Source organism: Podarcis pityusensis (assembly GCF_964106645.2).
Source record: "Podarcis pityusensis genome assembly, chromosome: 15".
Taxonomy (NCBI): domain Eukaryota; kingdom Metazoa; phylum Chordata; class Lepidosauria; order Squamata; family Lacertidae; genus Podarcis; species Podarcis pityusensis.
The window spans coordinates 6,983,594-7,007,495 of NC_138040.1; the positions used below are offsets into that span (position 1 = coordinate 6,983,594).

The window sequence follows — 23,902 nt, forward strand, 5'->3', positions numbered from 1 at the left end:
AAATGGCTGGCTGGAAACCTAAAACAGGGGCACTTCATGCTGCAACAACTTGTTATCATTCTCTCTCTCTCTGCCCTATCTGTGAAGGCTAGAAATAAGAATCTCTATGGACAGAAGTGGTATACCCCAGAGGTCTTCTTGCAGTGTTTCTGATGATCACAGAGACTTCAGTTCAGCCACCATCAATTTCATCCAGCAAGGCATTACTTTATTTCAGTAAAGTAATTTGATCCAGCAAGGCATGCCTCCAGATCTCAGCCCCACCAATAAAAAAAAACAACCTTCATTAATCGGACTACTGCAATGCGCTCTGCATGGGGCTACCTTTGAAGGTGACCTGGAAACTACAATTAATCCAGAATGCGGCAGCTAGACTGGTGACTGGGAATGGCCACCAAGACCATATAACACCAGTCCTGAAAGATCTACACGGCTCCCAGTACATTTCCGAGCACAATTCAGAGTGTTGGTGCTGACCTTTAAAGCCCTAAACAGCCTCCGTCCTGTATACCTGAAGGAGCGTATCCACCCCCATCGTTCAGCCCAGACACTGAGGTCCAGCGCCGAGGGCCTTCTGGCGGTTCCCTCTCTGCAATAACTGAGCTTACAGGGAACCAGGCCTTCTTGGTAGTGGCGCCTGCCCTGTGGAATGCCCTACCATCAGATGTCAAGGAAATAAACAACTATCTGACTTTTAGAAGAGATCAGAAGGTAGCCCTGTTTAGGGAAGTTTTTAATGTTTGATTGCTTTTTTATTATTAATATTCTGCTGGGAGCCAGCCAGATGGGTGGGGTATAAATAATAAATTTTTATCCCTATCCAAGCTTGGCCAGAAAAGAGTCCAGCTGTTTTTGATGGGGTCTCCTCCCAGGGCAAGCACATTTACACCGCTTTGCAGCCTTAGCAGAGACCAAATTCCACCCTGTCAAGCTCTGATTTCTCACAGATTCCAAGGAAGGGCTTCCTAAAACACGAGGAATACAGGCTCTTGTTTTGGACAACGGAGCCCCAGGTGGGGGGAGCTGCTTCACAAGCCCAAAGCCAGCAAGGGGGAAAAGGACGGGGACGGCGGCAGAGGGAAAACGCCACCACGGGGGACTTCCGGTCGGCGCCATCGGTTAATGGCGGATTTCCCTCCGAGCTCCGGAGGGGGTCTGCTTTACAAGTTCGGGTCCTGTCGCTACGGCGAAGCGGGGACCCTCAAAAATTACAGGCGCGGAAGCCTGTGAACAAGGAGGCTCGGTGGGCACCATCGCGCCCCCCCGAAATCGCAAGGGAGCCTTTTTAAAGGCTCCGGAACGGCAGCGGGGGGAGAAGCGGTGCTGAGAGCCGCTACCCAGCTTGTAAAGCGAAGCCGCATCGCCATAGCCGGAGAGCGCCGATTCCTTCCTGAAAATTGGATTACAAAGTAAAACCAGTGAGTAAGACTGACTTAATTGGGATTTACAATTATCTTTTTGAAATTTGGCTGAAAACGGGATTGGTTAAAGTAAGGAAGTCAGCCTTCCCCGGACTGCATAAGGATAAAGCAAAGAAGGATTAAAAGCTGCAACCATTGAGAGATCGCAAAGAGTGAAGAGAACCAGACATAAACTGTGAATTTTCCCCCTTTTGGTAGGCAGGAGCAAAAGGGGGAGGAATTTGGAATTAGAACCTGCCAGAAAAAGATTTTAAAACTTTTTATCGCTGTGTCAAATACCCCTGAAACGGACTGCTGGGGCAAAGGAACCTGGAGAGAGAGAACTGTCAGTGAGCTGTCACTTAGATTATTACATTGTTTCAAACTACTCAGCTCAGGAGAGACATTAAATTACTGGTTTGTTGAACTCTGAAAATATAAGAACTGTTACAATTGACTATTGGGAAACCTCAGGGGAATTTTGGACTGTAAGACATTTTGTGTAGCTTTGGAAACTTTGTTCCCCTAGAGGACACTTTGATAACTGTTGCAAATTGGGCTGTAACTATTAAGGCAGTGGAAATTTCCCTTGAAAAACAACTAACAGCTGCGAGAGTGACCTTGGCTAGGCATGAGTGGTGCATCAGAAGAGACAACAACCAGGTCTGGGAGACAATACAAAACAAAATCTTCACAGCGAAGAATTTCAGTCCCAGGCATCCCAGTGGCACCAGCTGCAACTGGTCAGACAAGAACAACAATGTCATCAGATCCTGTAACACAAGCTTTGGTTAAAATAAATGAGTCTTTGGAATCTTTGACAAAGCAGGGGGCGGAAAATAGTAGAAAATTGACAGAACTCTCAATCAAACTTGATCAGAATACACAAAGTGTGAATGAATTAGGGAAAAGGGTGACATCTAATACAGAATCTATTAATAAAATATTAGAGGACTCTGCTAATATACGTAAAATCGCAGAAGAAGCCAAAGTCTCTGCTGATGAGGCTAAAGTCTCGGCGGATGCTACACAGGAAAAAATTGTACCAGTTTGCAAAAAGCTAGAAGATCATACATTGGCCCTGTCTATGCTTGAATTGGAGAGGAGAAGTAGAAACTTAAGACTACGAGCGGTGCCTGAAAGTGAAGGAGACAACTTGGCGAACTTCCTTTCTAAAGAATTTTCTGATTTTTGGCAACAGGAGTTAGAGAAGGAAGAAATTAAAATAGTCACTGCTTTTAGACTGGGAAGAGCACAAGGCAGGAAGAAGCCAAGGGATTGCCTAATAACATTAAGATCAAGAGACGAAAGAGAAAAAATATTGAGCCTGCATTTTCAAAGAACACTCGAGATTGAAAAGTCTTTTGTGGAGATCTTTAAAGATATCCCAAAGGAAATTCTAGACGCAAGAACATACTATAAAGAATTGGTCGGATTGCTGAAGAAGAACGAAGTACCTTTCAGGTGGGAATTCCCGCAAGGCCTATCTTTCAAATTCAAAGGTAGGAAAATAAGGATAAGATCAGTAGAAGATCGAGATCAATTTTTAAATCACTACAGGGAAGACCTTCTGAAAGGAACAGTCGGAGAGGAAATAACATCAGAAACGAAAGACGCAACAGACATTTTAAACCTGACGTTTGGACTGAAATCACCGACAGAAGAAGAACAACTACTCGGAGCGACAGGAGGTAAATAGCTTCAGGATGGCCCTGCAACTTCTAAGCTGGAATTGTAATGGACTCAATCTTCCGCGAAGGAGGAAAAACATATTCCATTTATTGAAAAAAGAGCAGTTGGACATAATTTGTTTACAGGAAACTCATATAACAAGATTGCATAGGAAATTACTCGTCAATAAGAGATTAGGCCAAGAATTTATTTCATCGGATAAAGTTAAGAAAAGAGGAGTGGTAATCTATGCAAAAGAAAAATTTTCCCCAAAGTTTATATTTAAAGATGAACAAGGAAGATATTTGGCAATTGAAGTGCAAATTCAAGGTGAAAAATTTTTGATATTAGGGATCTATGCACCTAATGAAGGGAAGTCAGAATTTTTTAAGAAGCTGCATGAGACATTGTTGGACTATTTGGATTACAAATTAATTATGATGGGAGATATGAACGGAGTGGTATCTACAAATATGGATAAAGCACAAAGACAGGTAATTACCAGAGATGGGAGACTACCAAAGACTTTCTTTGAAATGACTGAAAATATGGACTTGATTGATATATGGAGAACAAGGAACCCTCTCGAGAGAGAGGGAACCTTCTTCTCTGAAGCAATGATGACCTGGACCAGAATCGATCAAATTTGGATTACTAGTGGGTTGGCTCCAAAGATTAAGAAAGTGGAAATCTGTCCAAAGACTTGCTCCGACCATAACGCCGTGAAGATGGAGATGAAATTTACAGTAACTGGTCAATTCAGATGGAGGATGAATGACAACCTATTTCGAGACGAGGAGATCCATAGAAAGGCCCAAAAAACTTTAAAGGACTATTTTGAAATAAATCTAAAAACTGATGTAGAAAAAAGAGTGATATGGGACGCAAGCAAAGCAGTGATGCGAGGATTTTTAATTCAACAAAATTCAGTAAAAAAGAGAAAGCAAAATGAGAAGAAGGATAAGATCTTGGAAAAGATAAAAGAAGGAGAGAAGAAATTGAGATCAAAACCAAAGTCCCAGGAGATTCTGAGAGAGATTAAGTTATACCAGACACAATATATGGAATTAATGAATCAAGAGATTGAATGGAAGATAAAACAAATGAGACAAAAGACTTTTGAATCAGCAGATAAATGTGGTAAGCTTCTGGCTTGGCAACTGAAGAAAAGACAGAAACTAAATACAGTTACAAGTCTAGAAGTGGATGGAAAGAATATTTCTAAACCTAACGAGATAAGAAATTGTTTTTTGAGTTATTTTAAAAAGCTATATTCACAAGGACCGCAGAAGGAAGAAGATATAGACGAATTCCTTAAAAAGTATGGACTACAAAAAATCTCCTACCAAAGTAAGGTGGATCTAAACCAGAGAATAACAGATCAAGAGATAGAGAGTGCCATTCAAAATATGCAACTGGGCAAATCTCCAGGACCAGATGGACTGACTTCCAGATACTATAAAGCTTTGAAGGAGTGGTTGGTACAACCATTAAAGGAAGTCTGTAATGAGATCTTGGAGGGGAAAAGGGCACCAGAATCGTGGAAAGAAGCGTATATTACACTCATACCAAAGACAGAGACTGAAAAGACTCAACTTAAGAACTACCGCCCAATATCATTACTTAATGTGGATTATAAAATTTTTGCAGACATTCTGGCAAAAAGATTGAAAAGAGTGTTGATGGAGAAGATTCATAAGGACCAAGCAGGCTTTCTCCCAAAAAGGCATTTATCAGATAATGTGAGGAACATAATAGACATTCTGGAATTATTAGAGGTGAATATAAACACTAAAGCAGTTCTGATCTTTGTGGACGCGGAGAAAGCCTTTGACAATATTTCTTGGAGTTTTATGAAAAAGAATCTTCATGGGATGGGGGTAGGCCAAGGATTTGAGAATGGTATGGGTGCCATATACGCTGAACAAAAGGCTAAGTTGATTGTAAATAATGTGATAACTGAAGAATTTAAAATAGAAAAAGGGACACGACAGGGGTGCCCAATTTCCCCTTTACTTTTTATTTCTGTTCTGGAGGTGTTGCTTAATATGATTAGAGATGACCAGCAGGTTAAAGGTGTACAGGTCGGAGCCAAACATTACAAGTTAAGGGCCTTTGCAGATGATTTAGTACTTACTTTACAAGAGCCAGACACTAGTACAAAAAGGGTGTTGGAGCTAATTCAAGAATTTGGTCAGGTGGCCGGATTTAAATTGAATAAACAAAAGACTAAAGTTTTGGAAAAAAATTTGACAGTCATGGAAAGGGAGAAGTTCCAGAATGAAACAGGTTTGATAGTGGTAAAGAAGGTGAAATACCTAGGGGTCTATTTGACATCTAAGAATTCGAACTTGTATAAAGACAATTATGAAAAATGTTGGTCGGAAATTAAAAAAGATCTAGAAATATGGTCAAATTTGAGATTGTCAATGTTAGGCCGAATTGCAGCTATTAAGATGAATGTATTGCCTAGAATGTTATTTTTGTTCCAAACATTACAAATTCTGGACAAGATAGATTGTTTCAAGAGGTGGCAGAAGGATATCTCGAAATTTGTCTGGCAGGGCAAAAAGCCCAGAATAAAATTTAAAATACTGACGGATGCAAAAGAAAGAGGGGGGTTTGCCCTGCCGGACTTAAAACTGTATTATGAAGCAGCAGCATTTTGCTGGCTGAAAGAATGGATGCTCCTCGAGAATACAGATATCTTGGATTTAGAAGGTTTTAATAATACATTTGGTTGGCATGCATATCTATGGTATGATAAAATTAAGGTGCATAGGGCCTTTAAAAACCATATTGTCAGGAAAGCATTATATAACGTTTGGATAAGATATAAAGATTTGTTGGAAAGTAAAACCCCTAGATGGTTGTCACCTTTAGAGGCTACAGCGCTGAAAAAGCTTAATATGGAAGCTGAATGGCTAAAGTATTGGGAAATTTTGGAACAAGATGGAGATAAATTGAAGTTACAGAGCTATGAGAAATTGAAACCCAAGGTTCGAGATTGGCTCCATTATTATCAAATAATGGAGGTACATAAACAAGACAGGAAAATTGGATTCCAGGTGGAGAAATCAAAATTAGAAATTGAACTGTTAGAATCCAATACTAAGAATTTGTCAAAAATGTATAATCTGCTGCTGAAATGGAATACACAAGATGAAATAGTTAAATCAGCTATGATTAAGTGGGCACAGGACATTGGTCATAACATTATGTTTGCTGACTGGGAATGGTTGTGGAACACTGGTATAAAATTTACGGCATGTAATGCCTTAAAGGAAAATATTATGAAAATGATCTATAGGTGGTACATGACCCCAGTCAAGCTAGCAAAAATTTATCATTTGCCTGATAATAAGTGTTGGAAGTGTAAAGAAACGGAAGGTACTTTTTATCATCTTTGGTGGACGTGCCCGAAGATTAAGGCTTTCTGGGAAATGATATATAATGAAATGAAAAAGGTACTTAAATGTACTTTTCCTAAGAAACCAGAGGCCTTTCTCTTGGGCATTGTCGGCCAATTGGTGTCAAAGAAAGATAGAAATTTCTTTATGTATGCTACGACAGCAGCAAGAATACTCATCGCAAAGTATTGGAAGACAGAAGAATTACCCACCTTGGAAGAGTGGCAGATGAAGGTAATAGACTATATGACACTGGCTGAGATGACTGGCAGAATCCGTGAGCAGGGGAAAGAGACGGCGGAAGAAGATTGGAAGAAATTTAAAATTTACCTTAAGAACTATTATAAAATTGAGGAATGTTAAAATGTCGAGGTTTGGAGAAAGAAAAGGAGATTACAGTGACATAAGATTAAGTTGAAGAAAAGAATAAGAAAAAATATATTTGATAAAATTAATTAGAATTTGCTGAAATAAATTTTGGAAATTGGGATGTAGGAAGGGGAGGTTTGGGGGAGTCCGAGAAGAGAGGGACATGAAAAAAAGGTTATGAAATTTTACATGTTTGTATGTCTTTTTTTATTTGTTTGTATTGTTTAAAATTATTCTGTAAAACCAATAAAAATTCTTACCAAAAAAAAAAAAAAAAAAAAAAAAACGCCACCACGATGCCAACAGCAGCGTGATAAAGACATCCGCCAGAGCGGCGGCGGCGGAGTCCCCAGTGTGCCACTGAGGGGTTCAGTGACTCTGAATAGTTCAAGGGCGAGGATAGCAATCCGGCGGAAGACAGAAAAGGTCACAGAGCGGCTTCAAACGCCCGCTCACTTTCAATGCTCATGCTCTGGAATTAAGAGAAAGGAAAGGAAGCAGAGATTCACCTCCCTCACCTAAAAGATTATTATTATTTTTTAAAGAGCCAGCCTCCCTGCTGGAAGACTTTTTTGAATGGAAATTGGGGAGAGTGTGGAAGAAGGGAGCAAGGGAGCCGGGGAGGGAGGGAGAGGGACAAGCTACCAGGGGAAGAGAATTATTGTGAGGCAATTAGATCCTGTTTGGTCTTTTCCCCTCTCTCCCACTACTTTAATTATACAGAAAAGCCACTAGTGATGGAGATGGGCTTGAAGAGAGAACTCTCCAGGTGTGCATCTGATATTTAAATTAGAACCCAAGGTAGATAACCTTGGTAAGGGGGGAGGATTGAGAGGGGAGGTGTGGGGGGGGGGGACACAAAATAAGAGTTTTATTTCAGGCCTTCTGAAAAAAAAGGGGCAAGTGATTTCCATCAGTCCCTGGAGAGATGCTCAAGAGATACCACAGCTCCTTCTTTGGTGCAATGCATATCAGCGAATTTCGTCTTTGTTCCAAGAATCTCAGGCCAAAGGCAGCTTGGCTGATTTTGTTTTCCCTTTTCCGATTTGGGTGTTGAACAACAGCAGGCAAATGGGACACTGAGCCAGAGGAACAGGGAGGAAAGGTAGCATGACATCCTGTTTGCAACCACAGTCCTGACACAGGATCTGGAAACAGGAGAGGGGTGGCTCTTTCCACCTGTGGTTCCCCGCAGAGGTTGGTCTTTCCTGCCCCTCCAGATAAGTGCCTGGGCAGAGCCTTAGGTGCCAGCTGAAGGCCAAAGAGCACAAAGGCCTCCTGCCTTCTGGTTCTCAGCCGTGCCGGACAAACCCAATGCCACCAGTCCAAATCCTGCTGAGAAAAGAGCTGCTTGACTTCTGCCACTACACTCTTGCTTTTCAAGAAACTGTAGCCTTGCAGAGTGCACAGTATGATGCTCTTGGGAGCTGCACTAGAGCTGCATTAGGTGCTTTTCTTAAGGAAACGATGGGAGTTTGTTGATTATCTGGAACCAAGCAGGCAACAGTGCACTTGCCTTCCCTCCTCCAACCCATTTGCCACCACCACCACCACCAGGGTTTCTGAATACACTGTCCTAAGGTGGCGGTGTTGCCTGTCGGCATCTGAGCACATGGAAGGCTGATGCCACATCCTGGCAAGGGGTGTTGCCAAGTCCCAGGCCTTGGCCCTGAGAAGCAGGTTTAGTGGCCCATCCACAGGGCTTCGGGGCAGCAGCTTTAAAGTCGGGACCCTTAGTGCCTCTCAAGGCCCAAGTCAAGGAGTTTTGCAATGGTGGAGATGACTGTTCACCATATTTATTTTAAAAGCTCACTTTTCTGGAGCTCATTCACTCACCGTTCTGGAAAACATATGCTTCACCCTCCCTACTTCCAGTGTTTCTCCAAATTTCTTGGGAGAACACCGGGGGGGGGGGTAAAATTATTGCTCCAGGTTTTTTCTAAAGGTGTTTTTTTACTGCTAGGTCTTGTGGCTGTGTGGCAGCCCCATGATACCTCAAGTCCTGACCTCATGACATCACTATGAGATATTTGGGTTGGGGGTGCTGAGAACTGGCAGCCTCACTGCACCCTTTCCCCAACCTGGTGCCCTCCAGGTGTCGCTGGCACAACAGTGTGGGACGCCCCTGAGCAAAGAGATCAGATAAACTGATTAATATGCAACTTGTTATTGATGATTTAGGGCTGGGGTTGGCAACCTAAAGCCCATGGGCCACAAGCAGACCACTGGGGTTGTTTAAATGGCCCACAAACTGCCCACAAACCGAGTCCCCGCACACTGCGCAAAACCGCAGACGCGATCTGGCCCACGGAGCAATCTCCGCAGGAGAGAACCAGCCTAGGCGAGGTAAACCTTGCTGACCCCTGATTTAGGGCAAGGGGTGGAACTCAGGCCCAGGAGCCAGATGTGGCCCCCAGGTCTCCCTATCTGGCCCTTGAAACCCCTTAGGACATTGCCCCTCCCCAGCCCTGCTCTGTGGCTCCACAGAGTGCTTCTGGCCAGCTAGAACCTGTCCTTGGAACTGCAAGGATGCCTCTTCCCTGCCTGGAAGGGTTGTTTGGGTGTACGTCAGCGTGCGTACCCTTCGGTAATTAATTAATTAATACCACTTAATGCCAAAATCAATTTCTAAGCACTTCGCAAAATACAAAAACCAGCCAAACATTAAACATCCATAATTAAAATGCACGCTGAAAGAATCCTTTAGGAAGGGAAGCGTCATATTCACTGGGTCTGGCCCCATGCGCTGCTGGCATGCAGCCACACACCCCCAGAAGCTCTTTCGTGGGAGGATACAGTCCCAAAGCAGATAAAGGCTCCCCCACCCCTGCTTCTGGTTATCTTGGAGATTGGGTTACTGGGAAAGGGCTCAGTGGGTAGTGCACCGGATTGGCAAGCGGAAGGTCCTAGGTTGGACCCTTGGCATCCTCAGGTGGGGCCTGCCTAAAATCCTGGAGAGCTGCTGCGAGTCAGGGTAGACAATGCTGAGTTAGATGGACCAGTGGTTTGTACAAGGCAGCTTCCTAGGCTCCTATGGATGCAGCAAAGAGGACGAAAAGGGGAGTCTGATCCTGCACTGAGAAGCAAACAAGAGGCCCCACCCCCACCCACATCCAGCCCCCAGCATGGAAAGAACAGCTTGGTACCTGGCGAGCCCGCAGGGCGACCTTGGCATTGGTGGTCTTGCTGAGCTGGGTCAGCTCCGTCAAGATGTTAATGAGCTCGTCCGTCAAGGTCGGATCTCGTCCGCACAGCTGGTCCTGGAGAGGAGGAGGGGAGAAATATGGGGAAAGTGATTTGCAAACGTTTTGCCCAAGTGCCGCGGACACAGAAAGAGCGGGGAAGGTTGCAAAAGGCAGGAAAAAGGGGAAGGGTTCAAAAAACAACAGCAAAAGCCCTCAAGTGAAAGAGCTTAATGGCTGCAATGGAAGGAGTTTTCCAGTCCTTCTTATGGAAATGGCCCCTTCCGTAAACACAAAAGGATACACCCAAGCCATTGGCAGAGAACAGATCATTATAATTTTTTTTAAAAGTCATTAATTAAAATATTTTATGTTTTAACATTTATTGATTTATTGTGGTGCAGCACCATCCATAGAGATAGTGCTACTGCCTTGGAGCTGTGGGGGTGGTTTTTGTAACATAAAGGTGGCTCGAAAGAAAAGACATTAAACAAATGAATAAAACATTTAGCCCTTTTTTCAGATCAAAGTAATACAGAAGAAGAGGAGGCCTCCAGGTAGGGCTGAAACCTGGAGAACTGCTGCCAGTCAGTGTAGGCAATACTGAATTGGCTAGACCAATGGAATAAGGCAGCTTCCTATGTTGCTATGTTCCAATGTAAAATCCTTACACTGGGGAGACTTTGCAGGGGCATTACAGTCTTGGAACTGAGCCCTGCCCAGCCTGGCTCACTCTGCAGCGCCTTTCCTTGATGTAGGCAAAACAGCCACTGTCACACACCTAAGACAGGAGGATCAGGGGAACTCAAAGATCTGCAGAGGATGTGGGGGGAGAACATCCGCAAAATGAGGACTGAGTATGCTCAGCACCCCCAGAATTGTGGCTGGCAATGGAATGGAGTGTCCTGAAAGAGGGCAGGGAAGGGGGTGTGGAATGGAGCACCCTGGAAATGGGCATGGCTTACACCCTCAGCAGGAACACTTGAAATTGCACCTTTTTAAAAATAAATAAATTGTATTTTAATTTTTTGAGGGCTTCTGTTTTTACCTCTGCCGCAGGCCACCACGACGTGGGCCTATTTGCAGGCTTCCCAGAAAGGCACCTGGGCTGGCGACTGTAGGAAAGAGAAGCAGCAACACTGGATTTGGGGATGGGGTGGGGAGACGGGACCTTGTTCTGGTCCAGAGTGGGGCTCTTGTTATAGGGCCTGTTTCGCTATCAGGGAGGGAGACAATAAGTCCCTTCCCATTTTTAAAAATTCCTCAACTCACACAGGTGATCCAGGCAAAAACGGAAGGAAGGAAGGAAGGAAGGAAGGAAGGAAGGAAGGAAGGAAGGAAGGGTGTTTGGGACCAGGGAGAAAAGTTTAAAGCCCCTTCCTCCTCGGAAGAAGAAATCGCCAAGCGAACGACAACAAGAAAACAAAGCAGCGCGGCGGCACTCTCATTGGCTCCGGCCTGCCCTGATTGGCAAAGGCGGCGAGCGAAAAAGCCTCAAACGGGTTCTTTGACAAGGCCTAACGCCTCCCCGGCACCCCCATGTAATTACACACTTGAGTGACTGGACTCTGAAGAAAATTGAAGGCCTGAGCTGCGAACAGCTGCCATTTTCTCTCTCCATCATGCCGGCATGATTACTTGAGAAATGAACAGCCCCGGCTCAAAGCTACTCCAGAATTCTCAGAGGAAATATGGCTCCGTGTTCAAATAATGAGATTCTTAAGGCAAGCGTTACTTACAATCACACCGCAAAAAAAGAGAGAGAAAGGAAGGGGGGAGGAGGGGGAGAGGAGGGGGAAGAGGGGTTTTTTGTTTTGTTTTTTTAAAGCAAGGTATATCTTATAAATTAGTATTTAAAGAACCCGAGGACTGTCTGGGCAGCCATGTTACTTGTCAGCTGTTCTTATTAAAGAGAGAGGGAGGGAAGGGCTTTGGTTTTTAAAAATTGAGATTTGGCAATCGATTTTTTTTTAGTGACAAGAATCCACAAAGTCTTTAGCGGGGAAAAAAAGGTGGGTGGGTGAGCAAGGGGAGATGGGGGGGTTGGGAAGGAGAACTCCATTAATTAGCATCTTCGAAAGCATGACACAGACTATGATTGATGCCATCAATCCTGGTGTTAACTCTCCCACGTGACCCATAAAAAGGCATTTTCTTCACTGAAGTGTTATTTTTAAAATGAGTCGAAAGGGCTTTTCCCTCTCCCTCCCTCCGCTCCCCTTTTGCAGGAACTGAAAAAGTGGGGTACAATGCCCATGTTTCAGATCTATTTTTTTAAGGTGGGTGGGATGTTAGCGCCTCATCTTACAGCAAATAAATCCAAACGCAGAACCTTTGGTCCTCCAGAGGTTGGTGAAGAGAAACTCCCCTTGGGCCATGCTTGATGTGGGTGTTGGGAGTTGTAGTTCAGCAGCCTCCGGAAGGCCCAAAGGTTTCCCACACCCGCTTTGAGGGTTCTTGCCAATTAAGTCCTACTCAGAGTAGACCTGCTGAAATTAATGGGCCTACGTTGCTGATGTCTATAGACTTCCCTCTGCCTAGGATACAACCCAGAAAATATATGATGTACCGTATTTTTTGCTCTATAAGGCACCAGACCATAAGACGCACCTAGTTTTTGGAGGAGGAAAACAAGAAAAAAAATATTCTGAATCCCAGAAGCCAGAAAAGCAAGAGGGATCGCTGCGCAGCGAAAGCAGCGATCCCTCTTGCTGTTCTGGCTTCTGGGATAGCTGCGCAGCCTGCATTCGCTCCATAAGACGCACACACATTTCCCCTTACTTTTTAGGAGGGAAAAAGTGAATCTTATAGAGCAAAAAATACAGTAATTAGAGAGGTGCCACAGCTAGAGGGCAGAGCATCTGCTGGGCATGCAGAAGTTTCCAGGTTCAATCGCCAGCATTTTCAGGTAGGCCTGGGAAGGACCCCCATCTGAAACCCTGGGCAGCCACTGCCAGTCAGTGTGGACGGGACTAGCTTATACGGCAGAATGGTTTGACTCAGTATACGGCAGCTTCCCATGTTCCTTCAAGCTTTCCAGCTGTGCATCAAGTCCTGCGGATGCCAATTTGCACATCGGGACAATGTGTTACATTTGGTATCCGAGCTGACTGCTGTGTCTATTAGGGAGAAGAGAAGCTGCAGAGGCGCAAACTTTTCTTCCTTTCTTTTGTTTAATGCTATCTTATCATTTGTCCCAATGCCCTGGGTGGTCAGTACATGACACAGACCTCCAGATGTTGCTAGACTGCAACTCCCTCCCTTCCCTAAACACTGGCCGTGATGGCTGCTGGGACCTGGCAATCCAACATCTGGGAGGCACCCGTTTGAGGAAAATGGATTCAGCGGCATCATTGTTTTGGGGTAAGTGGAAGCAGCGGCTGGTGCCCACTAGGACTGGTGGGGCAGAATACAGGAAAACCTGATGTTGGTGGAGTCAGAGCCAATGATAGACAGAGCCACTCCATAATTGGTTGTAAGTAAGATGACAGGCAGGTGGTTCCCCATTCACCCGAATGGACTAATCTCTCTTCCTCTCTCTTTCATATATACTCATGCATGTACAATTACATACACACACACATATCCATTTAGATACATTATTTGCAGCACCAGCCAAGAAAACCAGGGCAGGTATTTTGAATAATGTGTCAGCGGATGGCAAAGACAACTGTTTAATCTGAATAAACTAGATCACAAGAAGCCTTCAGACAATGTGGTTCAGTTATGCTTTGTATGCTAAGTGAGAATCGGGACCCTTAATTGCTTATGCTTTTATGTCAGTGTTTTGGGCATGCTATAGCCTATGGCTGCAATAAGTGGCAAATATTGATTGCATTCCGTTATTTTCAAAACAAACAAACAAACAAAAAACCCTCCAAACCAAAATCTGACTTACAGAAGCTTGCACACTAGTCAGAGTAACTTAAGGACGTCTGTGCCCAGTTGCTGGCCACAGACTGTGTGTGTGTGTGTGTGTGTGTGTGTGTGTGTGTTAAAAAGGCTCCAGACAAGCAAACAAACCTCTGAGCAATGAATGGGGCTAGAAAAAGTCCAAAGAACAAAACCTCATTGACTTACGATAAGCATTGTCACGAGAAGATTCTTCTTGGTGACTTGGGCGTGGGAGAAGATGTAGTTGAGGACAGTGTTCATGTCCGTTTTGTTCTCTTCTCGAAGGGCGAAGACACATTTATCGTAGTGACCTAAGGCCAGAATGCAAGGTGTTATGTATATACATACCGAGGATCCTTAATCAGAGGCGCCTTAATAGAGATGTTGCCTTACAGCAGATCAGAGAATTTGTCCATTACAGTATTGTCCACACAGACCACCAGTGGCTCTCCAGGTCTGAGGGCACTCCCATACTGTCAAAGGTAAATGTAGATCTACCAGATCTCTGGCTGCTTTTGCAGTGGAGCCACAAGGTTTTCTTCTGTCTCCCAGTTGTAATAATGAATAGCGACAATGGCAATAACAAAACAGCTTCCCTCAGCTCCCACCCTGCCTCCCACTGCACTTGAGCTTGCTTTCTCCTCCTTCCTGGTGCTGGGAGAGAGCCCTGCCTCAAATCCTGGAAAGCTGCTGCCAGTCTGTGTAGACAAGAGTGGGTCAGATGGACCAACGGGAGGCCTCCTATGTTCCTTCCAAGAACAGAGAAGGACGTTCCAGCTCCACTTACCTGTGGGGTTCGGGTGATGCAAGCCCAAAGCTAGCAACCTGAGATTGCCTGAGCCCAACAGGTAAGTGGAACTCAAATGTCAGCAAAGTCAGCACCAAGAATTCCATAACTGGGGTGCTGCTGTGGAGAAGACCCTCTCTGTGTCCGGAGACTGGACCCCTAATCTGTCAGGTAGCTAGCCGTGTGCCTTATAGCAAGCCACAGCACTGGTCCACCTTGTTCAGCGTTGTTTACACTGGCTGGCAGCAACTCCCAGGGTTGACAATGGAACGGACTCCCTCGAAAGGTGGTGCTCTTTCCTTCGCTGGAGGATTTTGAGGAGAATTTGGATGGTCATCTGTTATGAATGCTGTAGCCAAGATTCCTGCGTTTCAGGGGGTTGGGCTAGATGACCATTGGGGGTCCCTTACAACTCTGGGATTCAAACACGAGTCTTTCCCTTCCAAGGTGCACCCTTGGCTCATACAGAAGACGACCAAGCCAAGAAGGCTCTGCAACAAACAGAGCCTGCTTTGCACACAAATACTTGTGCAAAGTGAGCCTCGAGGGGAAGGCGCTTGAAACGCCACCTATCTCCCTCCTTAGCCTGCCACCTACCCCATTCACTGCTCCTTAAGAGAAAAGCCAGAACGCTGGATTTTCCATTACAAGGTCATCTGCTGCACCGATCTGGAGTGGAAATTAATCTCCCAATTCTCAAGAAGAGGATAGCAAGGCTTGCAAAAAGGCGACAGCGGGAGGGTTTCCCCTCTACATATCCGGAACTGAGAGCTGTGCAGTCTGCTACTGCCACCTGGTGGCCATGGGCCGCGGAAGGACATCAGAAGAGTCCTGTAGCTGACCAGGCCAGAAGTCCCTCCAGCATCCTGCTCTCACAGCAGCCAGCCAGATGCACACACACACCCATGGGAAGCCCACAAGCAGGACCTGAGTGCGGCAATAGCGACTCTCCCCACTTGCGAGTCCCAGCGACTGGTATTTAGAGTCAGAGTGCCTCCATGAATTTGCCTGCTCCTTTTTAAAAGCCATCAGAGTCCAGGAGGCACAAACCATTTTAGGTTCACAAACACACGCGGATTTTTCATCAAGTGCTGTGGGTGCTCCTCCACTCAGGTCTCTTTTCCAGAATGGTTTATAATCAGTCCCTCTTCCCAGGCAACTCTGCAGCTCCTAACTGCACCCTTAGCTAAGTACAGTTCCCAGGATTCTCTGGGGGAAGCTGCGACTGTTTAAAGTGGTAGAACAGTACTTGAAATTATGGTGCGGATGGAGCCTAGCTCTTGCCTAAACTGTGCATGGGGTTAACTTGTACAGTGGTACCCCGCAAGACGAATGCCTCGCAAGACGGAAAACCCGCTAGACGAAAGGGTTTTCCGTTTTGGAGGCGCTTCGCAAAACGAATTTCCCTATGGGCTTGCTTCGCAAGACGAAAGCCCATAGGGAAATCTCCGGGGACCTCTTTTAAATGCTAGCGGTGGGGAGCAAAGCCTTTCCCCCCCCCCTCCGGCCTTCAGAAGAGGTCCAGGAAGGCTGGCGGGGGCCGAAAGGCTTTGCTCCCCACCGCCAGCATTTTAAAAGCAGTCCGGGATAGCAGGGAAGCGCTTCCCGCTATCCCGGACGGCTTTTGAAGGCAGGAGAGGTCCGCGAAGCCTGGGCGCGCTGATCTCAGCGCGCGCAGGCTTCGGCATGCCGGCAACTCTCCGCAAACAGCGGCAGCGCTGCCGCTGCTCGCGGAGAGGTCCGCGAAGCCTGGGCGCGCTGATCTCAGCGCGCGCAGGCTTCGGCATGCCGGCAACTCTCCGCAAACAGCGGCAGCGCTGCCGCTGCTCGCGGAGAGGTCCGCGAAGCCTGGGCGCGCTGATCTCAGCGCGCGCAGGCTTCGGCATGCCGGCAACTCTCCGCAAGCAGCGGCAGCGCTGCCGCTGCTCGCGGAGAGGTCTGCGAAGCCTGGGCGCGCTGATCTCAGCGCGCGCAGGCTTCGGCATGCCGGCAACTCTCCGCAAGCAGCGGCAGTGCTGCCGCTGCTTGCGGAGAGGTCCGCGAAGCCTTGGCCGGACAGCTTTTGAAGGCAGGCGGGGGGGACAAAGACTTTCGCCCCCCGCCAGCCTTCAGAAGAGGTCCAGGACCTCTTCTGAAGGCTGGCGGGGGGCAAAAGTCTTTGTCCCCCCTGCCTGCCTTCCCAGGGGCTTTTAAATCGCCCCGGACAGCGGAGAAGTCCTCCGCTGTCCCGGGGCGATTTTAAAATGCCGCCCGCCAGCATTTTAAGATCGCCCCGGACAGCGGAGAAGCCCTCCGCTGTCCCGGGGTTTTTTAAAATGCTGGGGTGGGTGGGAAGAAAAGCCCTTGTCTCCCCCCCCCCCCCCAGCCTTCAGAAGAGGTCCGGGGACAGACTGTCCCCGGACCTGGTCTGAAGGCGGTTTCCCTAGGAACGCATTAATTGATTTTCAATGCATTCCTATGGGAAACCGTGCATCGCAAGACGAAAAACTCGCAAGAAGAAAAAACTTGCGGAACGAATTAATTTCGTCTTGCGAGGCACCACTGTATTTAGCATAAGTTGCCACCTGGTGGCCAGACTTCTTCTTGCAACACTTCTATCCAAGCTGCAAAATAAAAGATTAAAGAAAGCATACAGCCACGCTCTGCTTTTGCCTCACACTTTGGCCGTCTCTACCCTCCATCAAGTCCCCTCCACCCACAACCCAAACTTTGCATCTTGAAGCTGTGCGAGACTTACCGTGCTGAAACTGAGTTTCCACCTTCAGGTATTGTCGTAGCAAGTCCATGACTACAGTCTTCATGTGCCCTCGGTTGCCACTCCGGTACCTATAATGAAAAACCCCAAGTGAAGCAGCTAGCCCTCGTGATCATATGATTCTGGACTTTGTCAAGCGCTCCAGCGACAAAACTCAGGTAGACTGGGCGCTCCAAGAATCCAAGTGCTGGGTCCATTATCCATCACTGAATCCCTCAATCTTGTAGCAGAGCACGGTATAACAGAGTCGAGATGGAATGGACCCTAGCAAATGGAATCTCCACCCCGTCTTCATTTTCTAGGATTAAAAAGGGGATGGGACTCCCAACATACAGCAGCCTGCTTTATGTGTCACAATAAGCCAAAACACGGTTTTGTGCAAATCGAAAAGTGTGCAGGCTCCCAGAGGGGAGATCTCAGTGGAGATCACAGCCACTTTGCACCTTGCTGGCCATTTTGATGCTGCAGTAAACCATGGTTTGGCTTAAGTTAGCATGTTGTCCAATCCCAGGGTTTAACTCTCCTAGGTGAACCAAAAGTCATAAACCAGACGAAAAACCTTAGCTACATCTTGTGGTTATTCTGGAAGGAGCGAAACCACAAGCCCTAGTTCAGGTAAGATGCTGAAGCCAAACCATAGTTTAGCTAAGTATAGCAGCAGAATGACAGTGATTGGGGAGGGGTGGGGTATTAATGTAGGGGCGGGGGAACCAAGGACCGGGGAGGAACAAAACAGCCACAATCTCCTCCCCCAAAGTCTGCATGTTCCTGCTAAGCCATAGTTTAGGGGGACCCCGGTTACAACCAAGTGGTGAACCAAGCAAGTAAATTTCTTACAGGAACAAGTATCGAGGGAGGGAGAGAGGGTGGAGCAAATCTGGCCAGTAACTCCAATGAAGGCTCAATGATGAGAAGAGTCCCACTCCTACTATATTAGGAGCCAGGGGCTCAGCAAGACCTCTCTGACGCAAAGGCAAGGTTTTGGAGCTCTGAGAGCCCTTGCATGCTGGCTGCTCTCATCTGTGGGAGTTTTCAGAACAAGAAGGACGCTGCATTAGATGGCACAACTCCACACTCCTTGTCGCCTTTGCAGTTGGCCCCCTAGGTGTACTTGCTATCAGGGTTCCTACCCGGGAGCAGGAGGAAGCATACAGATAGCCCTCCCAGTTATGCCAATGGGCACATCTCTGCCCACACCCTGACACACTTCTGACGCCAGGCTCACCTCTGCACCAGCTGCACGATACTCTGGGTGTTCATGAAGAAGACCTCTCGCTCCGATTTGCGGTTCAAGGTGGCCGCGTGACTGTCCAGGATGTTGGCGATCTGGGGGAGGGAAGGAGAGAAGCGTGAAAACAGGGATGGGGAACCATGATTCGAATGCGGGGCCCCGGGCCTCGTTAAATGGCCTTTGGATCTCTCCCAAGGCCACACCTGTCACAGGCCCTACTCTGCACCCTCCTCCAGGGCTTTTGCTTGGCTGGAATGCATTCTTGAACTCTGACAATGTCTCTTGCTTGCATGGGTGGAGGAGACAAAGGGGCATGTGAATGTATGTTAAACTAGCCAGCTGTACACATGGTAAAATTTGCATGAGTGGCCCTGGCCACTTTTCAGTCTGGCTCCGCCCAGCACTGGCAAGCGCCCCCTTGGAAGGGAACACATCCCTTGGGCTGAGAAACATTCCCCGCCCTTGAGTCCAAAAGCACGAGGCTCAAGTTAAGCACGTCTTGGCCTGATCAGTGCCTGGATGGGACACCACCCAGATATAGTGCCTTGAGTTCCACAACAGAAGAAAGACAAGATATAGAGTAATTGTAATCTAAATAATGTACATACGCCATTTTGGACATCGCCCTGACCCTCTCTTGGCAAGTCCCATTCCACCCAGCATCCCAAAACAAATGCCCCTCCTGCTCGTTCTTCCGCACGGCAAAGTACTTTCCCCGCTTACCTGCTGGCTGGGAAACTGGCAGAGGACGGAAGTGATGTTGCTGGCATACTGAGCCATTTCCTTTTTGATGGATTTCTCCACGTTGGGAGGGATCCTCCCGGAAACGCTCGTCATGATGTCCTGAAGTTCCAGGAGAGGCAAGGAGGGATCTCGGAGGGTCTTCATTAACCGCTCGACCCAGTCTTTCAGCTGGATTCAAAAAAGAAAAGGAGGAAGGAAGATGAAGGATATTTCTTCTGGTTTTTAAAAGGAGGGGGGAAGAGAAGAGGAACATTGGAAGCTGCATAGAGATTTTGATTATAAATATATGTAGAAATTTATGTTCAGCATGTCAGTGTATTATGTGTGGTTTACAGATTGTATGCACCGTGTTTTGTAGTTTAAATAAATCATCATCATCATCATTTTTATACCCTGCCCAGCTGGCTGTAAAACATATTACAAATAAAAATCTGTTTCAAAACCTGTTTGTTGTGCTTCCCAAAGCAGGAACTGTATTTCTAATAAAATAAATAAACGGAGAAACGCCATGGTGCATCTGTAGCAGCACAACCGGATGCCTTCCACTGCCCCCACTGCAATAAAACAGGTCTCTCCTGTATCGGTCTCTACAGCAACAGCAGACGCTGTAACTCTCCAGCTGTTTGACTTTACCCCTGAAAGCGCACTCTTCCATTGTCTCCCAACACATACGGATGCCGACCATAAATACATATTAGATATGTATAATTATTTATGTATCAATGAAAATAAATGGCTTGAGAATTCTTGGAGACAATTCTCAACATTGTAAGAGATTCCTTGAGACACATGTAATTATTTATTTCGAGCATCTGAACATATTATGTGTGATTTACAGGTTGCATGCATTATATTTTATAATTAAAAAATAAATACACTGAGCCTGTTTCAAACCCTGTTTAATCGTCATGGCTTCGAAAGCTAAGAGTTCCAAAAACCATACTGTATTTCAAATAAAATAGATGTGTATTAGATTTTTACATTCATTTACAGATAAGCAGAAATTTAAAGGCAGGCAACTTCTCAGAGATTATTTTCTGCACCCCCTCCCCAAAACTCTTCCCCCACTGCCCCTCAAAAAGCTCAAATGCTGCTGCAAGAGTTTTGCAAATAGCAAATAAGACGCAAATCACAATATGCAAACACTTATTCCAATGGGAGGATTTAAATGTAGAGAGACAGTTAAGAACACGGAGTGGATGGAGGCATTTGTATCACAAAGTTTTGAAGCCCCCATTGCACACAACAGGGGGGAGAAGGAGAGGGGGGGGTCAGTGGTACCTTGCAGCCAAAGAAGGGCTCTGGAAGGCAGTATCCATTCATGACATTCACGAGGTTGTCGAGGACATAGTGGAAGACGCGGTGGAGTTTCTCTCCCCGGAGCGCTGTGCTCTGGATCTGTGGCAAGGCCCCCGTGTGGAATTCAGCCTTGGGAGACCAACAAAGACACAATGATCACAAGGGGGAAACCATGGCTGCGGTGTGGGATGGAATAGCTGTAAAGATTCTCCCCCCCCCCCATTCATCTTTATTGGTTTTTTACAACAGAAATGCTTACTTAATGGAAGATCACAATACGAAGTTTCAATTTCTTGTTGGTAAACAAATGTCTCCAAATCATAATAAAGAAAAAACAAAAATATATTCTTTGTCATTCGACTTACTGATGTTCTAATTACTTCTGACTTCCCTCCCCTTCTTACTTGGTTCTTTTGAAGTTCTTGGCCGGATGCCTATCATTATGAATCCAGATTGTTGGTAACCAGCTTATCTGCTACTTTTTGATGTTTCTCATTACAAGAGTTAATCTAAACCAGTCAAAAAAATTAATTCTCCCAGTGGTCTTTCAGTTATTGTTTAAATGTATTCCAATCTTTGCTAAATTTTTTGTTTCGCTTGATCCCTTATCTGTCCCGTCAGTTTATCCATCTCAGCATATTCAATCAGTTTGATCTGCCAATCTTTTATTGATTGTATCATTTCGCTTTTCCAATTCTGTGCAATCAAAACCCTCGCTGCCACGGTGGCATACATAAATAATTTCTTTAGATCTCTTGGGATCTCCCTAAAAGAAACGCCTCAGGTTTTTTTGGGAATGAGACTTTAAACATCTTTTTCAACTCGTTATAAATTGAGTCCCAAAATTCCTTCATTCTTTTACAAGTCCACCAGATATGATACATCAATCCCACCGCCTCCTTACATTTCCAGCATCGATCTGAATTATTTTTGTACATCATCACTAATTTCCTTGGTGTTATATACCAGCGATAGAAGACCTTCCTGTAGTTTTCCTTAACAGAATAACAAGCTGTAAACTTAAGATGTTCCCTCCACAGTTTTTGCCAATCTGAGAGTTGTCTGTTATGGCCTGAATCTCTTGCCCACTTTACCATGGCAGATTTTACCTCCTCATCCTTCGCTGACCATTCTAATAAAATTTTATACATTTTAGACAGTGTTTTATCTTCATTATATATCAAGTCTCTTTCAAACCTTGAAAGTTCTTTATTAAAGCCCTTTTTTATCTTGTTTGAATAGGTCATGGATTTGGTGGTACTGTAAGCAATTGGTCACTCTACTTTCTATTTCTTCAAAGTTCTTGAGTTCTAATTGGTTACCTTCTTCACAGATAATTTCTTTATATGTAACCCAATCATTCATCATGTTAACCTTTCTAACTGCCATGGCTTCCATCAGCGATAGCCACCAGGGTGTCTTTTGTTCCAGGATACCCTTGTTTTTTAATCAGACTGTGTATAGGGACCTTCTTATTACATGGTTCGTAAAGTCTCTGTGGACTTTCGCCTTGTCATAACATAACTAAGCATGCCAACCAAAATGATTGTTAAAGCCCTCTAGATCTAATATGTCAGTGTTTTTTAATACTAGCCATTCCTTAATCCAAGATAGGCATGCGGCTTCATGATACAGCCATAAAAAATCATTGCCAGGCCTGAACTACTACACCAACTGTTCCCACCTACTCAAGCTGGCCTGCTGGGCACTAAAACACTTCCTGTTTCGGCTGGAATTTGTCCCAGGCAACATCGGCTCGGCCCTTCGGCACCAGCTCTCAGGAACTGACTCTCGGCTGCCCTCCGAAAGTTGCCTTTGCTCCCCAACCCCTCACCTGCTGAACTCGGCTCGGGTCATCAAGCTGCAGTTTGGCAATGATGCACCCGGGATCGAGCGCTGCACCGGCCCGCTTCACGTAGTGGATGCAGCCTGACTCCACGGCAGTCAGAGTCATCACCATCTTCATCACCTGGGAGGCGAGGAAAGACAAAGCAATGCGTTCAAATTTCCACGGTATTTTGCTTTCCTTTCTCTCCCTCCCCACCACCCATACAGTCTGAACTACCAAAAAGCTAGTTCCAAAAATCCATATTTAATTATTTCATAAATGCTTAGACAGAAACGTCCACAGAAAGTCAAGGGCCTCAAGTGCTAAGGAGAAATTTAGCAAAAGTTTGCATTTGCAATCGCTGGAACCAGTTCATTTTCACATCTCCCAGTTTGCCTATTACTTGAATCCTAATCAAAGGCACATCATTATCAAGCCATGATATACAGGCTTCTGGGATTCTGTTGCTTATACTGAGCGTTTCTGGTGAAGTCTGCAAAGTGAGGATGCGCCGAGAATAGAAACAAAGGAGAAAAACGCTTCTCCAAGCATTTCCAAATACGTACAGTGGTTGCCAACGACAGATTCAGGACCGGTACACATCATTCCTCAAGTCATTTTGCAAAAAGGAATCATTCCTCACAGGGGAATGTTTACCTCCCACTTCCATTTGCACCCATCCAATATTTTATTGCTTTTCTGTCCTTTCGTTTCATTGCTTATGGTTTTATCCTTGATTCTGGCTTGTTATATCCGTGTTGTACTTTCAGCATTTCCATTTGCACAAGATGATCCCTAGAATAGCTTTTGATCCCCGTTTGAATTGTTGGCAAATGCTTTTAGCCGCAAGCAACAAAAGTTTGACCTGATCAGAGGAGCGCAGATGGTCCTTGAAGAAGGAAGAACCCAGCAGGGCCAAAAGGGAGGGGGGATTTACCTCAATTTCGGCATAGCACTGGCCAGCAAAGACATGTCCTCCATCTTCCACCACGTACTGGATGAGCTTCCCCGCTGAAGGCGAACGCAGGATGGACGGGTCATTCTCCTTCTCAAAGACACAGGTCTTGTTGCCAATAGTGATGCGGTACCTAAGCAATGAGGCACAAAGGCAGAGAATGAAAACAGCTTCAACATCTGCCTTATAGTGACCCCAGGCCTTTGGTCCGTTCAGCTCAGTATTGCTACACTGAAAGGCAGGCAGCGGTCCTTCCCAGTCCTGCTTGGAGATACCAGGGATTGAACTTGGGACCTTCTGAATGCAAGGCAGAAGCTCTATCACTGAGCTCTAAGAAGCTGCCTTACGCCGAGTCAGGTCATTGGGTCTATGTAGCT

The 23,902-nt window shown here is 45.8% G+C and overlaps 1 protein-coding gene across 6 annotated transcripts in view; it reads right to left on the reverse strand.

Annotated features, from left to right (window-relative positions):
- The window catches only part of ACACA (acetyl-CoA carboxylase alpha), a 195,360-nt gene that overhangs the window by 127,174 nt on the left and 44,284 nt on the right, over positions 1 to 23,902 (reverse strand). For all 6 annotated transcript variants that reach the window (XM_080982741.1, XM_080982739.1, XM_080982740.1 and 3 more), the window contains 8 exons: positions 23,508 to 23,658; positions 22,577 to 22,711; positions 20,725 to 20,871; positions 19,423 to 19,611; positions 18,694 to 18,794; positions 17,451 to 17,539; positions 14,113 to 14,237; positions 9,997 to 10,110 (listed from right to left, as the gene is read on the reverse strand). In XM_080982741.1, coding sequence (XP_080838867.1) covers positions 9,997 to 10,110; positions 14,113 to 14,237; positions 17,451 to 17,539; positions 18,694 to 18,794; positions 19,423 to 19,611; positions 20,725 to 20,871; positions 22,577 to 22,711; positions 23,508 to 23,658 — 1,051 coding nt within the window. The remainder of the gene's footprint in view (positions 1 to 9,996; positions 10,111 to 14,112; positions 14,238 to 17,450; positions 17,540 to 18,693; positions 18,795 to 19,422; positions 19,612 to 20,724; positions 20,872 to 22,576; positions 22,712 to 23,507; positions 23,659 to 23,902) is intronic.